Below are 25676 nucleotides of genomic sequence, written 5' to 3' on the forward strand. Positions count from 1 at the left end.
TGGTGTCAGGATTGTGAGCCACAGCAGCATAGCATCTAAAGTACCCAGTGCCAGGGCAGGCAGTGCCACAACTCTTGACTGGTCTGGGCTGAAAGCATCACACAGCCCAGTCACTGAAGGGGTGGCTTAAGACTAAGAAATAAGACGACTCAGAAGAAACATTTAGAATTCTTGGCTAGATGTGGTGCTATAGACTAGTCTGTTCCTTCTGTGCTTTACGTGACCCTGATCCACAACTTCTTGCATGCTAGAAGACTGCTCCCCCTGTGCTGAATCTTCATGAATTCAGTAGGGCTCCACATACACACAGCAATCCATCCACATGTAAGAAGAGACAAGAACAGAGCCTATGTTTGTAACACTGAAGTCCTGTTGGCGGGAACATCTCCATAATTCCTTGCATGAGCATTTACGTAAAGAAATGTTTAAAAACAAACAAACAAACCGCACAATAACAGAGTGCAAGGGGCTTCTGGTAGGATTAGTGAGTAGTTGGTTGTAGGCAGCTCAGCAAAAAGTATTTAAGCAAACATAATAGCCCATCTCTGGGGTTTCATGTTTAGTTTTATAAAATTCTTGTGCAACCAAAGCAACACCAAAATACCCGTCTCTGGCTATATTCCATTCACGGAGATAAATTCTTAAACACAAACGAGCTAGAAACACAAACCAGTAAAAACAGGGTAACTTATTTGTCTCTAGAATGCTCTGCACTGTCTTATTTACAGCAACCTGTCTCTCAAACCTGAAACCAGCCCAGCCCCTCTTTAAGCTTCTGGTTGAAGAAGGCTCAGATGTTCCTAGTTATTGTCATTTAGAGCTGACTCTGAAAACCTCTGCAGAGGTTCACCCTGAGCTGTCCACATCACTGTCTAAATTGGTAGCGCTTTCCTGTAACAGGATGGCTGCAGGGCCTTCTCTGGGGGACGCAGAAAGACCTATATATTTTGAACAGGGCCTAATAGTCTGACATGCTAAGCGCCTGTGGAGTTGCTAATTCTATGAATCTCTTGAGACAGCAGGATATGCAAAACAATAAGGGGAACAATCACCCAGCAGTAAGCACAGATGCTTCTCAGATGAGACATCCTCTCAATGCCCAACCAACAAAACAGTCTAGGGGGTAAAGTACTGACCACATCCAGCAAGGTGCTGAGCACCCTAAACTCTCATGCATGTTAACTGAAAGAAGTGGCTGATGGGACTTCCCAGCGAGTGCTCAGTACTTCACAAGGGGTAAGCCCCAATTCTTTACAGTAGCTAACATGCTGAAGATGTGCACATAATGGTTTCCATCATTAATTTTCTTTACAAATTTCTTATCTCCTGTGCTGAAAACTTTGTTGTTATTCACAGTTTTGGATTGTCAACAGATATATCCATAGTAACAATTGCTGATTAAACTGTTTTAGGTTAGTTACAATTTCTTAACTATTACCAAATCTTCACCCTGTTAAATTGTTCCCCCTCCCCTTCCCCAACTCCCCATGAGACATTGAGACTTCTTTACAGTAACTGCCCCCTGTGCCCTATATTAAAGCCAGCAATGGAAGCTTGGTACTATGCAGATCATATTAGAAGCAGGCAAAGCACTATTCAGAGGTCTCTCAACCTAGATTGTAGTCAATGGGAGTTGAGGATATTCAGCATATTTCAGGAGGAGCTCCACACTTTACAGGCTCAAGCCTTAAGAGAAAATTCTCTTTTATCTTCACTGATCCTGTTAAATGACAGATCTAGTCATAAGAACAGCTATACTGGGTCTACTCCTGAGGGCATTCTGTGCCAAAATAATTCTGTGCACAATATTTTAAAATTTTGTAAAATTCTGCAAATTTTATTTGTCAAATACATATGGAGGCTCCGGCATGGTACTGAGGAGCACAGAGGTGGGGGATCACTGTGAAGCTTCCCTCCCGACATGGACTCAGCAGTGAGACTGCACCCAACCCTGACACAGTGCTAGAACGGGGCCTGTCCCAGAAACCCTCCATGCCAGGTGCACCAGGTGTGGGAGGCAGGCTCAGCACGGCAGGACACAAATATGGAGGGGATTAGTGTGGGGGATCCAGGTGTGGTGTGAGAGGGTTCTGTGGGGGGCAATCTGGGTGTGGGCGGCTCAGTGAGGGATCCAGTGCAGAGGGGATCTGGATGCACAGGGGCTTGTTGGGGGGTTCAGGGTGCAATGGTAATGGGACGCTGCAAGGGGGTCCAGGTGAAGGTGGTTGGGGGTCTGGGTGTGGTGGGCTCGGGGGGGGGCCAGATGCTGGGGAAGTGGGGCTCAGTGGGGTAGGTATCCACATGCTGCTGGTTGGTGCTCAGTGGAGTGGGGATCTGGGTGTGAGGGGCTTGGCATGGTCCAGCTGCAGGGGAGTGGGGCTTATTGCGGGGGAGGGGGGGTTCTGAGTCCAGGGGGGTGAGGCTTGGTGGGAGGGTCTGCATATGAAGGGGTCTGGATGCACAGGGGTTGGGTGGATGGAGGAGCAGTTCCCTGTACAGGTGTCTCTCCCCCTGCAGCTGAGGAGCAATGGTGCAGGAAGCTGTGGGGAGGAGAGAGTTTGCTGAGCTTGCTGTAGCCAGGGGAGAAATCTGGACGGGGGTCTGACCCGGCCCTGGATACCATGCAGGGGAACAGGAAGTCCCAGCCTCCCCAGCCCAGCCTAGCCTAGTCACTGAGCTCGGTGCTTGGTAGGAACTACCAGCTGGGTCTTCCCCAGTCCCGCCTCCTGTCCCACAGTGATTTACCTATCTACCAGCTGCCCTGGGCCCATGAAACATAGTGCTGTGGAGGGTTGCATGACCACTCCTGTGGCCTCCCTTTGCTTCCCCGTCAGAAAGTAATTTTTCTGTGGAGAAGCAAAGAAATCTGTGGGGAACATAAATTCTGTGCAACGCTGCGGCGCAGAATTCCCCCAGGAGTATGGGTCAAACCAAAGGTCTATGTAGCCCAGTATCCTGTCTTCCGACAGTGACCAATGCCATCCTCTGTTGCTCATTCTCAGCTTCTGGCAAACAGAGGCTCGGGACACCATCCCTGCCCATCCTGGCTAATAGCCATTGATGGACCTATCCTCCAGGAACTTAACTAGTTCTTTGTTTGTTTGTTTGTTTGTTTTTGAACCTTGTTATTGTCATATATTCTTCTTCCTGCTTCTCCCCTGGAATGAGAGTTTCTTCATCAGGGCTGTATTTAGCAGTTCAGGTAACTGCTTTGCCTTTGTTGGGTGAACAGCAGGGTGACCATATGTTCCATCTTTTTTTTTTTAAGTCCTGATCATCAGTTGGTGAGAGAAAACTGGACAAATGCAGGTTTTCCAAAAAAGGGGGATATAACTGGGCACAGACTCACTCAGCGGCGCCTCCTGCTGGTCATCTCGGGGAATTAGCTTCCAGCCTCTGGAGCACCCCCTGTCGGCCAGTGTCGCACTGCTGCTGGCCCCCGTGTCCCTCCAGCTGAGGCTGCTTCCCCCATTCAGCCCAGCTTTTCCCCTGCCACAGCCCTCTCCCAGGGCTATTTTTAATCCTTTCAGGCCAGGAGCGGGTGACCAGTAGGACGTGGAGGAACATGTGGGAGGGAGAGCTCGGGAGAGTGGTGTGGGCTGGGGCAGCCCTGTGTGGGTAGGTGGCAGAAGGTCTTGGGTCGGCTCTATATGCAGCTTGTGGAAGCAGGGCCTTGGGCTGGCCCTGTATGGGTGGGCAGCAGGGGGGTCTCATACCAATCCCACATATGGGGGAGATGGGGGGACCTCAGGCTGGCCCTGTGTGCGCAGGAGGCCAGGAGACCTCCTGCTCACCCTGTGCAGTGTCCCATTTTCCCTTTGGGAAAATATGGTCACCCTAGTGAACAGTGGTCTTCCATACCTGCATTGACACAGTTATCAACTGCAAATCTTCACTTGGAATTAATGTAGTCGAGTTCAGAAGGCCAAGGATGCAAAATGTAGTTTGACAGGATAAGAGGTGAACAGAAAGGATGCTATATCCCAAATATTTTTAATGTTGGCACAGAGGAATAAGATACTAGATAAATTAGCAGACTTTGTCTACAAGGAATGTCCCCAGCATTTTGCATCCATTGTTAGACCTGCTATATATAATCTCTCTGGAGTCTGGTAATGTCACTGGATATTGTTTTAAATGAATGGATGATCATTTTAATGTAATTTGGTATTCACTGTAATAATGCTGATCATGATGAACTAATTGGTTGTTAATTGGTATGGTCGATATTAATAGGAAATTCATTCTAATTCAGTGTTAATTAATGTATTGTTACTTTAAACTGTTTCTCATTTATTCATGAGTCACTGAGAAAGGGGGGAAGAATGCTTCACTAAACACACTCCAGCAAAACAAGTAAATAATTGAGATTCGTCTCCCAGGAATGATACTATTTTCATAATTAGAATTGTCAGAAGTGCAAGTTAGTTTTTAAGATTATTGGCCTGGCTAGATATTTATCATAGTAAATTAGATTCAGTATCTGTGTCTATCTGTATGTGCACCAGTGTCCTGATAATTCAGCAGTGATTTGTAAAACATGAAAATGGTTTCAGTAATTGCTTGAGACTGACTAGAAGACTCCAAAATAATAAGATTGTTTTTTAAAATGTTACTTAGACTACTCCCCCACCAAATGCTTCACAATCTCATACATGTTGTAAGTAAACTAGAAACAAAAGTACATTACAGTAGTCATAGTTAATATGTACATAGTCATATTACAGTATATCCATAGGTATAGTTTAAAGTTGTCAGATTAAAAGAAAGTTCCTAGTGAATTCTCATCAATTTCACAAATTTGTAACAATATGTGAAAGTCTTTATTCTCAGATTTCGTTATTTACATTCATCCCTTTTGATTGTCTGCAAAAATTAATTATAATCAGGGCAGATCCTTGTTGCTTTATGTATGTGGACAGGACTAGTGTAGTGGCACCCTGCTCTATGACTATGGCCTTTACCTGGTACAGTAACACAAATGTTAAATAATAATCAAAGAGATAATAAACAGTGATGAAGAATTTTTCTTTCTTCTTTAGTTTTCTGTCATGAAAAATTGATTTGTTTCTGTGCAAAGAGGGAGAGAGAAATAAGTTCTGATCTTCTTTTCAAACCTCGTGCCAACTTTGAACCTGGAACAAATTTTTCCCTTTTTCTCTTTTATAGGTAGGATAGAAATCCCTGGAAATCTGGGGTTACAATGGAACTGCAGTCAGAGCCAGACCCATAACTGTAGTGGTTTTCTCTGGTGGTATTGTAAAGCTGAAGGAATAATAGGAACTTTCAAGTAATTTCAGGAAATGAATTGTCCTGATGGAAGGCAGTAGCTCTGGCACCCATGCTGCCATAAGTTTATTCCATCACCCTCTAAAGTGATTATATCAGATCAAAATGTCAGCGTCAGCTGCACCTTTATCCCAAGTAAAGGTTTCTGCTCAGGAAGAAGGGAATTTTACTGAGATCTCTCTCCTTAAGGTTAAATTGACTAGTCACTGAGTTTTGTAAATTATATCCTGCTGCTTCCCACCTACAGGGCATTAATTTTTGCTTATAAGTTACTTAATCATATGAAGTTGCAGAAAATTGTTAATGGAAGGGTCTGAGAGTGAAGTATATTAAAGCAGTGTTACTGAGATACTTTATAAAAATGAAATATGCATTTGTCAATAGCAGCATAGTCTGAAACTTTATCCTCACTGACACTAGTGCAGAGAAGTAAAGCATAGGAGGCATCAACTTTAAAGTAAAATTTGCGGAGAGTAGCCAATAGCATTGCACTGTTAAGGTGTAAGCATTCCTCTCAAATCCAGATGTCTGGTTGAAGATTGTATCTTCCCAGGAGATTCCAGACCTCTTTGATTCTTCAGCATGAAACTAAACCCCGTTACTAACTACTCACCAGCATTCATAGTAATTGGCTCAGTAGAAACTGGGCATGCCTCATGGGGCTAGAAGTTGGCCCCTAGCTGAGCTGCATAAAGAATATGCACATCTCCTAACATGCATTGAGGGCTTGATTCTCCAGAGTGCCTTCAACTCACATGTTCTCTCAATAAGGTTGCCAACTTTCTAATCGCACAAAACCAAACACCCCTGCCCCACCCTCTGCCCTGCCCCTTCTCCGAGGCCCTGGCCTCACTTGCTCCATCCCCTCCCCCCCCCGCTGTCACTCGCTCTCCCCCACCCTCATTCACTTTTACCAGGCTGGTGTAGGGGGTTGGGGTGTGGGAGGAGGGTGAGGGCTCCAGCTGGAGGTGCCAGCTCTGAGATGAGGGGTTTGGGGTGCGAGAGAGGGCTCCAGGCTGGAGGAGAGGGCTGGGCTACAGGGGAGAGGGGGGGACTATGGCCTCTGGGTTTGGGATGTGAGCTCTGGGTGAGGGCTCGAGCTGGGGGTACGTGCTCTGGGGTGGGGCTGGGGATGAGGTGGTTGGGGTGCAGGAGGGGGCTCTGGGCTGGGGCCAAGGGGTTTGGAGTGTGGGAGGGGGTGCAGGCTCCAGCTGGTGGTGCAGGCTCTGGGGTGGGGCCAGGGATGAGGGGTGCTAGGAGTGTGTGAGGGGTGCAGGTCTGGGAGGGAATTTGGGTGTGGGAGGGGACTCTGGGCTGGACCAGGGGGTAGGGGTGTGGGAGGGAGTTTGGGGTGCAGCGTCCTATTGGCGTTTACCAAGGCTCCCAGGAAGCAGCCATGCATGGCTGGGCAGGGAGGCTCCATGCACTGCCCTCGCACCCGCAGGCACCGCCCCCACAGCTCCCATTGCTCACAGTTCTCAGCCACTGGGAACTGCGGAGCCAGCCCTCACGGCAGGGACAGCACACAGAGCCACCTTGGCTGCCCATGTATCTAGAGCACGGGTTCTCAAACTTCTGTACTGGTGACCCCTTTCACATCGCAAGCCTCTAAGTGTGACTCTCCCCCCGCCTTATAAGTTAAAAACACTTTTAAATATATTTAACATCATTATAAATGCTGGAGGCAAAGCAGGGCTTGGGGTGGAGGCCCCCCATGTAATAACCTCGCAATCCCCTGAGGGTCCCAACCCCCAGTTTGAGAACCCCTGGTGTAGGGGCTGCAGAGACCTGGCGGCTGCTTCCGGGAGCCACACGGAGCTAGGGCAGGCAGGGAGCCTGTCTTAGCCACTAGCCGCCGCTGCGCCGCCTACCGGACTTTTAACAACCTGGTTGGTAGTGCCGACCGGAGCTGCCAGGGTCCCTTTTTGACCAGAGTTTTGGATGCTTGGCAACCCTGTCTCTCAAGAGGCACTCAGCAGTGTTAGGATCAGACTGGCATGAGCAGAACTCTATACAGAGCCACAGGCAGAGAAAAGTCCATGTGTGGGTACTATTAGTTGTGAATGTTGCGAGCTGCTACTGGGGACCATAGAGCAAGGAGGCGAGAGTCTGTATAAACAGGAAGTAAAGTTAGTCTTGCATTCACTGCAGCTGTCATGTGCTGAGGTTTGGTCATCTGTACAGAATGGATGGTTACAGCAGTTCAAGGTGCTCTCAGTTCCCTGGGAGCCGTGCATGGGCCTAGCTGTGCTCCAGAATGAGTAGTAGTGGGTGGGATAGGAGGAAGGGCTGGGAATACACAGATTCTGTAGATGCCCACTCTGAGGGGGCTCTGTGCCAGTTTTGCTGTGTGTTTCATATAGTTTTCCTTCACTTAGGACGTTGTTGAAAACAGCTAAAAATATTGTAGCCAAAGAAGTGTACAGAGTTTTTGGAGATATGATTGCACTATGTACTTCAGGCTGCTTGCAGCTTGGGGCAGGAAAAGAGCTGTCAGTCACTGGCAGCAGGGCAGTCCCTGGCTCCCTGAAGTTCTCTTGTTTTTTCTGCCTCCATGCCAGGAAGCAGGCATGCCCAGTCCTCCTGGTTCCAGAGCTTTTCTGAGGAGAAGTCCAAACTTTATTTCACATTTATGAGTGACTAACAATCTGGCTCAAGAACGTGTCCATCCAGTTCCCAGCTGTGTCCTAGGGCTGCATTGGCCTTCTGGGGAGATTGACCTGCTCATCTCCTTTTCCCCTTTCTGAGGCATATGCAGTGCTCCTGCGGACTTCAGGGTGAGAGCAAGGCCAAGAAAAGCTAGGCGCCAAAGGAAGGGGCTGTCTCCTGCTTCAGCCCGTTTTTGAATGCCTCACTGGGGAGCCTGGCTTGCTGTGTGAGGACAATGCAGCTTCCCGTCTCACAGCCTGGTCTGGATGGAGTTGTTCAGCTCCCTTCCCCCAGGCAGGAATGGAGCCAAGCGGGACTGGAAAAGCTGGCTCCCCAGGACTGCACAAAAGATAGCAAGGAGAGAGCAGCAGGGACACTGTTTTTTTCCCCTTCTGTTTGACGAGACTATGGCTTTGGCCGGAGCAGGGCCAAGCTCAGGGCAGAGAATTCATGTCTCCTGCATTCAGATTTACTGGGCAGCCGTGTAGCCATCAATACATACATTCTACATACTGGCCATCCAGTCTTTAGCCAGTGCCATTTTTTGGCAGAAGTCTTCTCCACTATTTAGTGCCCAAGGGAAGATGGAGACTATATAGCAGGGATGGCCAACCTGAGCCTGAGAAGGATCCAGAATTTACCCATGTACATCGCCAAAGAGCCACAGTAATACACCAGCAGCCCCCCGTCAGCTCCCTAACCCACTCCCAGCACCTCCCGCCCACTGGCAGCCCCAACGTACAATGCCTCCCTCACACTCCCCCACCTCCTAATCAGCTGTTCCGTGGTTTGCAGGAAGCTCTGGAGGTGAGGGGGAAAGAGCGAGGACACGGCCGGCTCAAGAGAGGGGGCGGGAAGGGGTGGAGTGGGGAGAGGCCTGTGGCAGAGCTAGGGGTTGATCAGTGAGCACCCCCTGGCACACTGGAAAGTTGACGCCTGTAGCTCCCGCCCTGGAGTCAGTGCCTATACAAGGAGCCACATATTAACTTCTGAAGAGCCGCATGTGGCTCCAGAGCCACAGGTTGGCCACCTCTGCTATATAGTATACTTCTTTCTTAATTGTTTGGCTGATACTGCTTCCCTCTCTGGAGACACTGCTATGAAAATGTCGTTATAACAGAGTTGTCGACCTTAATACAAAGAAGAACATGCAAATGTATTTGTGCTCACGTGAAGGTGTGGTTTTTTCATTTTGTTTTGTTTTTCTTTTTTCGAGTAATAAAATCCACCCATTCTACCTGCTCTGGAGACAGACAAATCATCCAGAATAGAGGAGGCATTCAAATATTTGAATGTGTTTCAGTAGAAAGAATTTCCTATTCTCTGTAGTAGGAGAAATTGTGCTTTTTTCCTAAAAGTATGGTTAACAACTCTGTACTTAGGCAAATAGATTTGATTTAACTTGGCTGTGGAAGCCTTCTCAAATGGGGGCACTTCAGAGAGCCGGATATTTCCCTGCTGTTAGTGACTGACAGGTGTGGTGCTGCCCCCAAGCTGCAAGCAGGCTGATGTACCCACTGTAATGGATCTGTGGACCTTATTAAACAAAGAAAGGACGTTTTCATGTAATATAGATAAATTTTCCTATTATTAATCCCTCATAACTCAGTCACTTCTCGTCAGAACAACTTCTCATCAGAAACTCTTAAGACGCTTCTCCTGGAGGCCTTTTTCTCTGCCAACTTTTTTTTTCTTTTATCTCCAAGCATCTGAGTATTAGATCTGTTTTTTTAAAAAATGCATTTTTTAAAACAAGGGAATGTATATTTTTTTCACTCTCCTCTCGTTTGAAAAAGGGTAAAATGTTTTTGCTCTCCTGTACCAAAAGTAGAAAATCATTTTTAGGCAAAGACCAAGTCTGGAAAAATTTCAACCCACGAAAGGTTGCGTAAATTACAAGAAACTGAAAATGGGGAGTTATAATGGAGAGCCTAAGTAGGGTTTGCAGAATCTGTTCATTCAGTGGAGTTATAACTAACATTCTAGCTGTAATAAGAAATCCAACTATTCATGTATTGGAGCAGTAACAGTAAATAGCCTCTAGATCTGCACAGCAATATCTCTTCTACTATTCTTAATCAATCTATGGTATCAATACAAACGTGCAGCTGTGCACAGGATAAGTAAGCAGCAGCAGACATATTTACGCAGACGTAATGTACTGTATAAATAGTAAAATCTAAATATAAAAGTGTAACTTGATGGATTGATTTACAAAATCGGTTCCTTGAAATAGTCTGGATTGTAAAATCCTGTAATAACAGTTTGTGTTTCTAGCTCTTACAAAAGTCTGAAAACGTCATTAATTAGCAGCTGAAGTAAAAGATTAGAAGTAGAGGATATGAGTTCTGTTGATGAGTTCCATATTGAGTCCTATTCACGCTACAAATGAGATGCTAAAATTATAGCTCTATAATATACAGTGGCACTTGTTGATGCCGCTGTAGTTAAGGGTCAGACTTTCCGTTAGAAGAGCTGATTTTTCTGAGATTTATAAAGGCCATTTGACATTGCATTGTGGCTGACATTTTGTGTGTAACTTGCCAAACCAGGTATATATTTTCCTAAAAACAAATGTTGTAGATGGAGCCACAACGAGCACGTAGGAAACTTCAAGTGCTGTTAACCGTTTCATTTAAAAAGGCCAACTGTTGCCAGTCACTTGGTCTTAGTGCTAACTGTAGCTATCTGTTTTACATTTAAAATGGCCAAATAAAAGAATTTTGATTAGCAGCTAATATGTGGTTAAGCATGGGTTTTATTAAAAGTGGGAACACCACCACTTTGGGTGAAATCTTGGCCTCACTGAAGTCATGTGGAGGTGCTCCGGGAGGTAAATGTTACAAGGAGCCTCTCCCCTAACCTCTGTGCACAGCATGTAATGAAACTGTAAAGTTATGAGAAGTTTAAGAATCCCCCGTGGCTAGAGCCACTGCTTTCACTGTGTAGAGGGGTAGGACCATAACCTAGCTCTTGTTCGCCACTTGCCAGGTGAACTGGCCTGGCATGGATGAGACTGTTTGCTGAATCTCTCCAAGAGTACAGCCTACCTTCAATGCATTACTATGGCTTATAACCCAGCCCTGGTAACATTAACATTGTAGCTCTATTATTGCTGTTTATAGAGTGTTGGTATAAATGGCATATAGAGGAAATGGTTATAAATCCATGAGAGCATGAAGTCTACAGGTGGTAAGAGAATAAACCAGGATAATGCAATAGAGTTGCAAACTCAGAATTGGGTATGCTCATTGAAACCAAACTGCTTCATAAAGGTTTCTTGTAGGACGGGGAGATGGAGCTCAATACCCATTAAGTGGGCAGATATGATAAGCATCAAGGGGGTGGCATGAAAGAAGGTAGGAAATCTCCTATGTCAGCTTGGCCCGTTGCACGCCAGGTATGGGTAGTCGGAAGGTAACAAGCAGAGATGTGAAAAGTGCTGAGAGATCGTAGGATAGAGGAGGACATAAGAGAAGTGATGTAGACAGTGTTGAGTTATTGCTTCACAGATAAGGAGACCCGTTGAATAGAATGGGCAAGAATGGGAAAGTGAGTGTGAAGATTAAAAAAATGAGAAGACTTGGTCTGGACAGTGGAGAGGAAACTCATCTTGGTAGCTGCATTTTAGTTTGACTCAAGGAGGGCCAGGTGACAAAGGGACAGGGCTAGTCGCACCGGCTTACTCTGTGATCTCTAATACATGTGGGCATGCAGAAATATAATTTTAGTATTGAAGGAGCTAAGAAATGTAAGTGCCACTTCAAAATCCTTTTAGATTTTTTTTATTGCCACCATATGGCATGTTGTTAATTGAAAAGCAGCTGATGTCTCTCTTGCATTGTTGTTGGCATTCTAACACCCCAGAAGGGGATGCACTTCTGTGTGATAGGCAAAATGACTAATATAAAGACAGTAAAATGTGTAAATTAGTTTAGAATGCATTTGGATGAAGGGTTCTATAAAAATGCAACAGTTTTTGAGATATTGGGGCCATCCTAATATTGATATGTTTTTCAGAGCACTGCCTATTAAAGCTTGATTTTCAAGTCCGACTGCATCTTTAGTTTATAATCAGAAGAAAATATTCAGTGTCACCTGTCTTGCCAATTTTATCTTATTTGGAAACCAGACTGGGTCTGTGTCAGTGAGCAGACTGCTAAATAGAAGGTGCAAATCAACCACAGACTAAAAATAGACATATGATAGAATCACCACAAGTAGCTGGTAATTTGACTTATGGAAAAATATAACATACTTAGTTTTATGATACTCTAGGCAACCAAGAAAAAGATTAAACTAAAGAAGCCTTAATAGTATGCAGGTGGAAAATGAGACTATAAAGAACTGAACCAAAATTTAAAAAAAAGCAGAATATAAAAAGATAAAATAGGAAAATTGTGGGAGAGGAAAATAAGACATTGAAGGAATTCAGTAGGAGAAACTTGATGAAAAGGGGGCTAAATTCAGATTAATATTCTGGAGGATTTTGTGTTCAGTTTCTGCCAAAGACACTACGGTATTTTCTATGAAAGCAAATTTATTAAAGAACAAAACAACAAAAAGACAACACCATCATATGGCTAACTCTAAGGTCCATTAAAATAATATTGTCAAGAAGAAGTCCCACATATCGGGACAGGTTATTGAAAAAATTCCTCTCCTTTTACTTGGGAAGCCACTAATGTAGAAATATAGATTCCAAAAATGAAATTAAAATATTGTCAAATTGTTTGAATCCACCACAGGAACAATTAACGGGACACTATCAACTTGAAAATCAGTAACTTTAAAAGAAAACTGAGTCAGGGTGTTTCAGCAGTTGCATTTGTCCCTGACTCTCCAGGCAGTTTTTCTGGGTTTACTATCACGTTTTCCTATTTTCCTCCTTTAAAATCATTTTATTTCCCCTCTTGTTGTGCTAAAGACCTAAAGAAACAAGAGGGGGAACTGATTAACTGTGTGAGAGAAACAGTGAAACTGACTATGCACAAATATCCAAGGTAAACAAACTGGAAAAGAGCAATTTTTGTTCTTCTGTTTTTGCTCTAGTCTTGCAGTTATTGTCTTATTAGGTTTTTCTTACTATTAGTGGTGGGATAACAATAACATCAGACAGAAGTGCAATTTTAAGTTGATCACGTCCCTTTTAAAATTAAGGGATCAGAATTTTTGTGCTGGCTTTTTTTAAAGGGATGGACTTTCAAGCCACCATATAATTGCATCCACATTTTTGCAAATGCAGTGAATTGTGGGCACTGATATTACCAGTGAGACATCTACTCAGGAGGCCACGTTGAGGATGTCGGTTTTCCCCTTCTATTAAGCCTTTTGTGACTGTGCTTTAAATGCAGGAATCAACATAGTGGCTATTTAATATGTGTTGTACACAGTATTTGTGTTTGAAAGCCCCAATTCAAAGCACACTGAAGTCTTTGGGAATCTTGTTACAGAGAATTACTAATTCTAATACATATGGCTTCCACGATCCCATCAGGATAGTGAGGGCAAAGCCTTTGGTGATACTGGTCTGATTCTGCTACTGAGAGGGGAAAAATATTCCCTCTGAGGGTTCCAGTTTTGAGAGATGTTGGTATGGGCACTTGCCTCAGGTGTGGTACTGCGCTACATTTGGGATAATTATTGGCATTCATTAGCTAAGAAGTGCTACTACAAGATATTAACATTTCAGCATAGCCAAGGGTACCAAATTGTTTAGAGAACCTGCGGTAACACCATACGTCCTTGCATGCAGTTGGTTTCTCATTTTAAGGGGAAAAAATTCAAAATAAATATCAAGCAAAGAAATGTAATTTGTCTCCACATTTTGTTTCTTTAATTAATAAATTAACAAGCTTTTAAAAATTATCACAAGTTTGATGGCTCATATTGACCATTGTTTACTTTATTGTTTTATCTTAAAGCTTGAATATAAAATGTCTTTTCCTGTCAGTTTTCTCTTTTTTTTATTTAACAATCATCAGTTCCCCTGCTTCTTGCATTGAATCAAACTGAAATCAACATAACTGGACTTATTTTAATAATTACTTTGACAGGTATTTTAAAAATGAAATGGATCCTATAGTATTTGCAAGACTCTATATTGTAAATCTGTAAAATGGGTACAACAATTGCCCATCTCTAAAGGTGGGGGGATAGGCTTAGTTAACTAATATTTGTAAAGTAGTAGTGTGTTGATGCAGTTTTTATCGTGCTGCAACTACTTCTGTCTGAATTTGTATTGACCTTGTACACATGCTCTGACCATAAAGCACTTTAAATTATTTAGCTGAAAGGTTCTGTGTAAATATAAAGTAACTGTAGAAGTATTATCACACTAGATTGCACCATAACGTTTTGCTTCCAAAGTTTTAAAAGTTTTGACAGGAAGTACACATTTGAGCTTTGCGCGTGTTGAAGTGTATTACCCATAATTCAATATGCATTTTCAAACAAAAGCAAAACTTTTAGGCCTTTAAAGACAACTAAATGGATTCGCTTCTCAGAGGACACAATCCAAAATGGCAGCTAGGATTTATTAGACTTGGAAAAACCTGATGTTTTTCTTTGAGGCTGAAGCACTTTTAACATAATGATACTGTATGTAATGCTCTTTGATATTAAAGGCAACACAAAAAGTGGGGAAAAATGGTGTGGTACCTTTTTAATTGATTTAAGATGTATAAAGAAGGTCTGAAAGGTAGTGTGGGCTTTTTGTTGTTGTTGTTGCTGTTGTTGTTTTTAACTTAGAAAGATCAGGCTCTGCCTGTCTTGTTTGCTGGAGGTTCCTTAAAGGAGCAGAGAAATGGAAAGAGAATTTTATTGAAGGCAGGGGTGTTGACTCTTTAACAAAGATATTTTTCTTCCAAATTGTGTATGAGGTTTTTGAGTTGAATAGAGGTTAACGGAAAAAAAACAACCAAACACAGAACAAAGCATTTGAAAAGTTCTGAACAAGCAATTACCTTTGGCTCTTCAATTACTCAGCACTTCTTGTGATAATCTTACTAGTTTTCTAGTTCTCCATAGAGTATTCTTGAAAAACAAACAGGCAAGGTAAAATCAGAAATTCTGATATAAAAACAGGCAGGAAAAAATGTTTGAATTTTTAAAAAAAGTATTGTCAGGCCCACTTCTACATTGAAAAGAAGCAAAGAGCAATTGAAACCCCAGTTTTATTTTCTCATATTTTGCAGGTCACCCTTTAAACATTTTGATTTATGACTGCTATTATAGATGACATTACAGCAGTGCACATGCTATAGTTGTTTGATATTTTGGTCATGCCAGTGGAATACAAGAACATAATTAGGCCATTGCTTGTGCAAACTGGCATGGTTCCTCCAACTTCAACATAACTGTGCTGATTTACTCCAAGCAAGGGCATGGCCCATTAGTTGTGGGAGCTTATGCCACATAAATAGTAGCTGTGCTTTAATTTTGATTTCTAGCAACGAAGGCTAAATAATCAAAATATAATCAATTCCCAAGTACTCTTTTGTCTTTGTCACTGTTGTGTTGCCCTGGATACAGATTAGCCAACTTTAGAAGATTTTGCAACAGATCCTCAGCTGATGCAAATCTGCATAGCTTTCCCGAAGTCAATGGAGCTTGGTTTTATTCAGTTTGATTCAGTTAAGGGTCAAAAACATTTGAATACTTCCTCCTGGCCCTGGCTGAGGCACATAAGCAGGGAAATATAAGGAAAGCTTGCATTGCTTCTGCTCATGCTTTCTGAAACCTGTTCTGTGACTAAAGAGAGGCAGGCATTTGATCTCTAGGGCAATCAACCTGGCACCTCTTACAAGTTCTCAATTCACATTAAAAATTGTTTAAAAGAAAAAAAGAGCCAAAATTTAATACAAGCTGCTCTCTGTCCCCACTCTGCAGATGCACTCAGAGATGTCCTTACTATGTTTTGTTTTCAAACAGGAAAAGCCAACAACAATGTACTATGGGATGAGGACTCCATAGAGTACATGCCTGCCAACCCAGTCAGGATCGCATTTGTCTTGGTTGTTCATGGCAGAGCTTCTCGGCAGCTCCAACGCATGTTTAAGGCTATTTACCATAAAGACCATTTCTATTACATTCATGTTGACAAGGTAATATATCACTGGTTATAAATTGCCTGTCTCACCATTTGTCAATCTGTCCATCTTTGTCACCTTCTCCAACATTCTTTTTATCTCTGCTGCATACGGTATGTATCACTTTTTTTGTTTTTCTGTCTGTTATATGTTTTATGCCTGACTGTATTTTTTGTTTTTTAAATCTTTCCTTCTGTGACTGCCTTCATTTCTCCTGGTGTCTATGGTAGTTGTCCATATCTGTCTGTCCTATGTTTTGTAGCAATAACTGATAAGTCATTGTACATGTAAAGTGGACTCAGTGCTCCCAGGGGTGATCAAAGAGAATAAAAGAAAGGGGGCTTTTGACACTTTCAAATTAGCTTCCACTGAATGAAGGGATGTGTTGTTTAGCACATCTTATGGAGGAAATGGCTAGCAATTGTTGAATTTTGTTGGGAGTATATTTGCTAGATAAATTATCAAATCCCAGATACCATTCACAGTTCTCAGTGTATTTAAAAAAAAACAAGGAGTCGTCCTTTTGGCACCTTAGAGACTTAACATTAAACTGACTGCAGGCCAGAATCAACTGATCTGGAAAACATCAGATCTTAAGATGTTCAGTTGGTTAGAGAACACAAGCAGGGAGGATCCTTTCATTTTATTTTTTTTCCTAGTCTGCTGAATGTTTTACTTTCTTTCCCTGTAAAGCGATCCAATTATCTACACCGGAAAGTGCTCCAGTTTGCTAGCCAGTATCCGAATGTGAGAGTCACCCCTTGGCGAATGGCAACTATCTGGGGAGGAGCAAGTCTTCTGTCCACCTATCTACAGAGTATGAGGGATTTAATTGAGATGAATGACTGGCCCTGGGATTTCTTCATTAATCTTAGTGCTGCCGACTATCCCATCAGGTATGGTGACCCCTTTTTAAAACATGTATTTTTTCTTCATAAATGAACAATGGACTTTTAATAAGATATAGGCCAAACTTTTCTGTACTCTGATGCAAGAAACAGAGGAACATTCAACCAGGGCACCAGTTTCGTCAGTCCCTAGCAGGAAACTCAGTGCTGTAGCTTCTCCCTATCTCAAAAAGAAAAACGTACTTCATTGTCACTGGGTCTGGCATCAGCACTTTTGCTACTGAGGCAATGGCACCACAAGCACAAAAACACTCTGTGTGCATGCATGCTGTTTTCATGCTTGGGACTGCCTGCAGCTAGGTGGCTCAGGATTGTTGATTCTTCAGTCTGTAAACCTCAAACTTGAAGAAAATTATCCCACACAGAACTCTGGTAAGCAGTTTGCTACAGCTGGACTTTGTTTCAAGAAATTTGGATGATATGCATATAGATAGATAGATTCCATCAGAGAAATGTTGCGGTATTTCTTTTTTTGGTCCTTTACTGCTCAGGATAAAGATGATAAAAGTGACAAATACGTTGCTGGGAATTATATATATCTTCAGCACCAACCGTTGCCTGAATAACTTCATTCAGACGGCATCAGACATAGAAGTTCATGGATCACCACATGACCAGGCTTGTGATTCTAAGTGAAACTATAGTCTTCCTGAAGTTACAGAACTCATGCCCCACAGCTGCATTCAATAAGTTTCACTAAACTGTGCATAAGTAGATTCTCGGTTAAAAAAATCTAAATGTGCTTAAACAGTTATTTTTAGGCTGTAAAAATTATGAAGAACAGAAAATTCTCCTTTTCACTTTTACTCCTTACCATGTCGAAAGGAATTAAGAAAGGGGAAGTGACTTTGTTGGGTCATTTTTCGTACATGTGATTATGCCGTAAAGTGTTCCTGATAATACTAGCATCTCATATTTCATTTGCTCTGTCATAGTCTTTCATCTCAAAAGCTTCCACAGCACCTCACAAATTACGAGCCAAACCCTGAAGTCCTTGCTCAAAAACTCTCCTTCAGCTTATGTTTGAAGTCGGTGAAAGTTTTTGCCTGAGTAAAGATAATAGTGAAAACTGAATAAGGGCTTCAAGATTTGGGTACCATACATATCCATTACCAGTGAAATGCAGCCAGCTCTGTGGATGTGTACAGCAACCAGGAAAGTAACTTGAAAGAGTAAGAACCTTAGAGAATGTATGTGTGATCTGAATGCAGGAATTTGAAATAGGAACTCCAGATTTTTAATGTTGGATGATTGAGACCCTTTCTGTAGCCTTGGGGAAGTCTCTTAACAAATATGATTCATCATTCTGCCTCTTAAGTGGCAACAATAATGATCATCTACCTGCATCCCTCACTTAGTCCTCCTAAACAACTAAATTGTTTCTTCATCTAGAAGATGAGGAGTGCTATACTGATCCCAGGCAGTAGTGTAATGGAAGGCATAGCACACCAATGGTGAGGGGAGATGATAGGGGAGATATGATCCAAGGACACCCTTTACAGGGGTGCAGATTCTAGGGACTTGGAGAGGGATGAGTCTGATATTAGGTGCTAGAGCTCTGAAAGTACAGTGTAACTAGTTCAGAGTTATTCTAATAGCTGCATCTTGTTAGCTCTAACCATGATATATGGGCAGAGGAATTAGAGACTGGAATTTTATGGTGACATCATATCGGCTCAAAGTCTGCACTGGGGCATCTATTGTGAGATTGGGGCCATGATCGGTAACATTCTGTAGTAAATTATTGCCCTCGGGGGTAAGTTAAAATAGCTTGCTTGGTAATTTATAAACATGGCCATAAACTGTCCCAATGTATAGCTGAGACTTTGTCCGGCCCTATCTTAATAGAGTCACAATTATAATATAATGTTGTTAAACTTTTTTTTTTCAATAGTGGAAGCTCTAAACAAGTGCAGTTAAAGTGTAGACATTACACATTTTTCTTCCCAGCAATGGAAGTTATCCTGAAGTTCCACTTCTCTGTTGTTTTGAAATTGCATCTGGGTTCTCAACTGTAGGTCATTGGTTGGAAGTGCACACTTCCCATTTCTGTCAAAATACTCTAATTTCAGAATTTACGCAAACATAACAAACATCTAGAAGCTGCACTTCAAAGAACACTCTCTTTATTTTTAAATGTTGTTTTCATTAATAACTGAGATGTAGGTGCAGTTAAAAGAAATTCATATACTCTTAGCATTATAAACCCTGTAAAATGTTATCCCATCAAAAATATATTCAAATATATGAATATGCAATATTCATTTTCAAAGTGGAGATGCTGTAAATTGGTGTTCTTCACAGTCTTAGGAAGACATTTCCTCCACGGTTGTAGACCATGTCGGAAGCAGCATGTTATTCCAAGAAATAACAAGGAAAAGGATTTGAGGTTTTTTTTCTTTCTTTCAGATGCCATACTGATTTGCTAGCTAATAGACTAAAAGCAGTTTACACTTCTTACTCTGGTTAGCTATATTGCAGTTGTTTTGTTAGGTTTCCCAGCATAAGAACCTATGAATTTTGTGGATTAATATATTTTATCCAGGGAAGCTCCACATTAAGCTTTTACTTCCCACCTGTCATCCCATCTGTGACACTGAAACCTCTGCTCCTTCTCTTCTGCTAGATGCATGCTAAGCCAACCTTGTGAGACAGCACAACACACGCTATAGAGCAGGGTCAGCACTATCTTTATATTGTGAAGCCCAGATCTCTCTGATGAATTGCCTGGTGTGTTCATGGGTTACATTACAGTTGCAGGTATCTCTCATTTATCCCCACAAGAATCATTCAGAGGTGGGTACTGAAAATTATTAGAGGCATGAGAAGATACCGCATGAAAGGTCAATGAGAAGAGTGGGACTCTTCAATTTAGAGAAGAGACCATAGGCACCGACTTCGGGCATGCTCCGGGGCTGGAGCACCCACAGGGAAAAAATTAGTGGGGGCTCTGGCATTGGCAGCCAAGCTCCCCTCATCCCCGCTCCTCCTCTTTCTCCTCCTCCTTCCCTGAGCATGCCGCATCCCTGCTCCTCCACCTACCTCCCAGTGCTTCCCGCCTGGCCGCCGCCAAACAACTGTTTGGCAGCTTTAGCATGTTCCAGGAGGGAGAGGAGGAGCAGGAATGCAGCACATTCATGGGAGGAGGTGGGGCCGGGGCACGGATTTGGGAAGGAGTTGGAATAGGGGAAGGGAGGGGGGACGGAGTTGGGGCAGGGACTTCGTTAAGGGGTTGGAATGGGGGAGGGGCAGGGGTGGGAAGATTCAGGAAAGGAACGGGGCTTCATGGAAGGTGTGGAGTGGCAGCCGGGGCAGAGAGATGGGTCGAGCGCCCACAGGAAAGAGGGGAAGTCGGCACCTATGGAGTGGCAAGAAATAGGGAATATAATAGATATGTGTAAAACAATGAATGGGCTAGAGAAGGTAAACTAAGTGTTCCTACTAACCGTTTCCTCATACGCTAATGCTTAGACTATAAGCTCTTGGGGCAGGAACTGTCTTTTTGTTCTGTCTTTGTACAATACCCAGCACAACAGGATCCTGGGCCATGACTGGGACTCCTGAATGCTACTGCAATGCAAGTTATAATAATGAATTCAGTACAACAAAGAAACATTTAGCCAAATTCATAAGCAAAACACTTTCCTTTAATCACTAGGCAATTGGCAATTTGAGGTCCTACATGAAATGATTGGTTAATGTCCGATTCTCAGCAGCATGGACCAACATTAGAACTGGCACCCTTGTTAACATCCTAAGTGCCAAGCTCAGGTATTAATTGCCAGGAAACTATACTACACACTCACTCATAGAAGTGGTCCTTTCAGGGCAGGAGGGGTCAGTGTGGGGAACCTGTAATTGTCTCTCCTTCCAATGTAGTTTTTGTATGAGTAGAGGACATCAATCTTCAGAGAGATCCCTTTCAAAACCACTAGATTCAGTCAAAAATAGAAGAAACCAACACACACCTGCCCTTTATTTCAGCATCATTCCTATTGCCACTTTGTCATCATGATCTAAAAGTCATTTCCAGTGGGAACCCTCTTTAGCAGAACCTAATGGAAAAGCTATCAATGCCTTTAACCTCTTATTTTCTATGGGTACATATTTGCATTATTTATTGTTTCATACAGACCACATCAGTCAGTCATCCTTATGTTTAGGGACTGAAATTTCACTCTTGACAAGATGAACTACAGTAGGGCACCTACTGATGTTGAATGTTTAATGTACATTGCAAGAGTCTTTAGATAATGTGGCAGGTGGAGTGTTGTTCCTCTCAGATTAAGAAGTTAAGTGAGATTATTTAACAGTGAGTGTCATGTCAGTGCTTCTCTGGGCACAGTGCTTATGTAAAACATAAAAAGTAATGAAACAGTTAAAAATATTTATAATTTGCAGTAAAACAGTCTACATCACCAACAGGATCAGGAGATTCTGATTGCCAGCTAATGCTTGGTCTTTAATTAAAGATCAAACAAAGTTATTACCGGAAGTCTTGGAAACACTTTAGAGAGAGATTTGCATATTATAAGTGTCCATAGTACAGGTTTCTCCACATTCTAGAATATTATGAACAATGAGGGGCAAGAAATGCCACCCTTTTATTTAAAAAAAAATTGGTGTGTTTAGTGCTTGTCACAATATGACCACGATCCCTGTTTAAGCCCCCTATCACCACTGTAATACAAAAAGTAAATAATACTATGTGAGTATCTGCATTTAGTATAAGGACATATCTTGCTTGAGGAGACCATTTCTGCCTTCGGGAAAGCAATTGGGGTTATTGATTCTATTCAGGAGTTCAGCTCAGACTTCTATCATGTGGAATAGTCTCCAGAGTGGAGCGATAGGATCCTAGTACATTTTAAAAGTTGCCTGGGAGAAAATATAGGGAGTAATCCGGTTACAATAGATGCTGAAGTCAGTGGAATTTACCAGTACTCCTCAGAATCAGACTCATAAAGTAGGGACCAATCCTGCACTGGCTGGGGATGGTCTACTGTATGCCCTTTTTAATTCTCAGTATCTTTAATTGTATGGTATATTGTCCTCATTCCTTTGTGCACTACTCATATTCATGTCAATGGGCAAGGCCCAAAAAGAAATCAAGAAATTAACCAAGCACTTAATAAAAAGAAATCTAAGAATGTTGCTTAAAATTATTTGGTATTTTGATATAGTGTTCATAATTAACAAGTATTTGCAACTTTTATCCAAAGATATAAAGCGCTTTACAAACATTAACGATGCTTCTACACACCTGTATAGTACGAAAACCTACGTCACAGATGGGTAAACAAACACAGAAGTTAAATGGGTCTCCCAAGTGCAAATAATTACTTAGCATGAAATAAGGCTCTCCTCCCTGGCTCTGTTCACTGGACCGCACTTCCAGTTGTTTAAGAGATATGTAGTATTTTTAACTGTCCCTACAACAAGCAGAGTCTTGTTTGAACAAGCACCATATCTTTCTCTAGTGGAACATCCTTCTAAGAACTGTAAGAAAACTGTCTTCATTCACCTACCTTCAGCAAGTCTTTCATGTCTAATCATGTATATAAAATTATTTTATGTGCTTGATATACCATGTGCCAGGAACTGCTCTCAAACACTCCCTTGGGACATGAGAAAATGAAACTTAAAACAACATGACTTTGAGAAAAGTCATTATTTAGAATTCTTCTCAGTTCTGAGCAACCAGATGAAATATCCTTTTGGGAACTATATACAAAACACACCGGGCGACAAATAAGGTCCTTGAAAACTGAGTAGAAAAGTGTTTGCTGGGGTGGAGAGGTCTGGGCGGTCTTTTGATTTTCAGGTCTGTTGGCAGTTGGAAATAATTTTAACCGAAGAGGGTGCAGGAAGAAAGTCAGCCTTTAGGGAAGCATTTCATCATTCTTTCCAGTTATCTTACAGGTGAGAGAACAGTCAGAGTGAATACTAGGATCCTTGTTTCAGCATTCGGCCAGATTCATCCCACATGGAAACACCAGTGACTTCAATTTTATTGAAATGACATCAGAGATTATTTTTGTTCATTCTGCCCAACTAGCCGTTATGTGGGTGGGAAATAATTTGGGCTGGAAATAATTTCTCCTGGTCATTTGACCAAACTACAGAAACGTTCAGGTATTTGAGCAAATGACTAAAAATGAGAACTAGGTTTTAAACAGGTCGATTAAATCACTAAAGATACAAACAGGCTCCAACCTGCCAGAGTTGCTTCCAGGAAAGCTCTAAAATCTTCAGGGTGTTCAGCATGCAGGAGTTAAACTAACAGACGACTGGTCCAAATTAAAAATAAAATAAAAAACAGAGAGGGCCCAGTCACAGGGTATGCTGGCTCTTTAAGGGAGGTTCCCAGTCCAGCCCTGCCCTGTTTGTGGTTCACCCCAAAACAAGATACTCTAAGTCTAATAGTTCCTGGTTCTGATGGGAACTGTAGGTTTTGCAGCAAGGAATGCTGGGAAGGGAAGCTGTGTGTAAAAACTACCTTTTATGCATTGTGACGAGAGACTTGAGGGGCATAGGACCTGATGGTTTGGTTTCTCTGGTCAAAGGGCCCATTAGGAACTTTGGAAGAGCCTGGGAAGAGGTCTAGAGGTATAGTCAAAGAGCTGTGTAAAGTATTCCAAGGAACGGGAGATGTGTGGCTAGAAATCCAGGGTCCCAAGAGGGAAATTAAAGGTCTCTAATAAAGCTTAGGACATAGCCCTGTGGTGTAATGAAATGGGAACAGTTTTTCGATGAAGCAGACAGTTGTTCTGTTATTTAGGGCTCCACAGCTATACATCATGGAAGAGAATGTGAGACCCTCAGTGCCTCTGAACAGGCATCAAGGGGAGTGTTATACCCCAGTAGGGGAAGAGACTGACAGATCCTTGCGGGAGGGCTGTGACCCATGGGAAGAGACTGAGTGAAGACTTGGGCCTTTTAGTTTTGTTTTGCACTTTAATTTCACTGGAAGGGAGTAGGAGGGGCTGAACTTGCAGTGAGATTGTTCAGCTACCCAGCTAAGGAGAGAAAATGAGCCATGGCCGTATCTCCACCATGAGCCCACTGTTACTGGAGCAACTGTGGCACAAGTGCCATTCGCTGTTACATTTCAGCTTCTATATGAAACATTTACTTCTTTTGATTTTTCACTTCTTGGACACCGTGCAATTTGGAGATGGATGGCCATCAACCGGAACTTTTCTCTGAGATTCAGCCCCTGCTGATGGCACACTGGACCAAGTGCAGACAATGTTTTGGTGTTCTCCAAATCCTCCTTTAGAACAATATCCTTAAATGAAACACTGGTAGGTAATATCAATACATCTAGGTGGAAGTATAGAACTGGTAGCATTGCAATAGAACAATGGTTTTCAACCTGTGATCCCCAGATCCCTGGGGGTCTGCAGACTATGTCTAAGATTTCCAAAGGGGTCCACACCTCCATTCAGCAGTTTGTAGGGGTCCGCAAATGAAAAAAGGTTGAAAACTACTGCAAAAGAACATCTGTTTAGACGCTAGTGCCTGAGGTTTTTTTTTTCTCTCTGCATAGCTGCTGACATTGTTTGCTCAGAATATCTTTATCAGGCAAGCCAGACATCAACCACTCTTAATTCTTCACAGGGAAGCTTTTATTTTATGTCCAAAAAGAATTTTATCTGTATTTTTTTCTTAAATCTGCATTCTGTTAGAATTTCAAATGTGTGCTTCTTTCTTAAACCTCAGAAACAGGCTCCTCACCTCTCCCCAGTGCAACAGCCATGCACTTTTGTTTGTACATGTTTTTTGTTTTGTTTTTTAAACTGTCTTCTGGGTCCACATGCCCTAATCTGCTAGAGCAAACAATGAGGCATTTAACATTCTGAAATGCTTGTTTTCGCACGTGCTGTTCATAAGGGTTTGGAAGATGTGTTGACATGAGTATGGCTTTACCAGTTTTGTTTGTGTCCGGTGCTAAAGTAACCTTTCTTCAGCTTTGTATCTTTTAAAAGCTGAAAGGATACAACAGCCATAGTCAGGGTTTTGTTTTCTCTCCCTTCTCCACCTGCTCCCTTGGGTTGTAGGTTGTAAAGCCATTTCTGTCTTCAGAGGAGTGCAGCACCTGCAGCTCCCATTGCGACTTGGTGGGTGATCAGCACCTCTGAAAATGAAACTTCAGGAGCCTGCACCAGAGTTCAGCACCAGAAAACGGATGTGCCCCAAATTAGAGGCCATTTTTGGAAATCTGACCTCGATAGGGGTTAGAGATGTATTGATAAAGCACACTTTTAAAATAGCAGCGCTGCTCAAAACAGCCTTGTAATTGCAGTACTTCCTTGGCGGTACGTCATCTGGTTGATTGCAGTGCTAAATGCTCAGCCCTTCATCCTCTTCCTCTATAAATTCCATCATCCGAGCCAGCTTCTGAGACCATTCATCTGGCAAGCTTGGCAGAGGAAGGTTCCAAATGCCAGGCTTTACAGTTTAATGGGCACTGCAGCATCTGAGTACTTGGTTGGCTTCCTGATGGGCTGGTATCTTTTCTTTCCTCTTGCTTGGCTCCATGGCTGCTTAGTAGGGGGCGGGGGTGCCACATTGAAATGCCAAAGGGCTGTCATCTGGATGCCATGTACCTTTTGGATGTGATTTATTTTTTATTTATTTATGATTGAGAAAAAATCAGTTTTATAAAGTAGTATAAAATACTAGTCCTCAATGGATCCTTACCAAAAATGCAGTCTTGTATGTATAAAAAATTAAT

At 42.5% G+C, this 25676-nt stretch overlaps 1 protein-coding gene across 1 annotated transcript in view; it reads left to right on the top strand.

Moving 5' to 3' along the window:
- Positions 1–25676, top strand: part of XYLT1 (xylosyltransferase 1) — a 347177-nt gene that overhangs the window by 217625 nt on the left and 103876 nt on the right. The window contains exons 4-5 of the mRNA XM_030578349.1: positions 15871–16043; positions 16722–16924. Coding sequence (XP_030434209.1) covers positions 15871–16043; positions 16722–16924 — 376 coding nt within the window. The remainder of the gene's footprint in view (positions 1–15870; positions 16044–16721; positions 16925–25676) is intronic.

Source organism: Gopherus evgoodei, chromosome 10, assembly GCF_007399415.2.
Source record: "Gopherus evgoodei ecotype Sinaloan lineage chromosome 10, rGopEvg1_v1.p, whole genome shotgun sequence".
In the NCBI taxonomy this organism is placed as follows: Eukaryota; Metazoa; Chordata; order Testudines; family Testudinidae; genus Gopherus; species Gopherus evgoodei.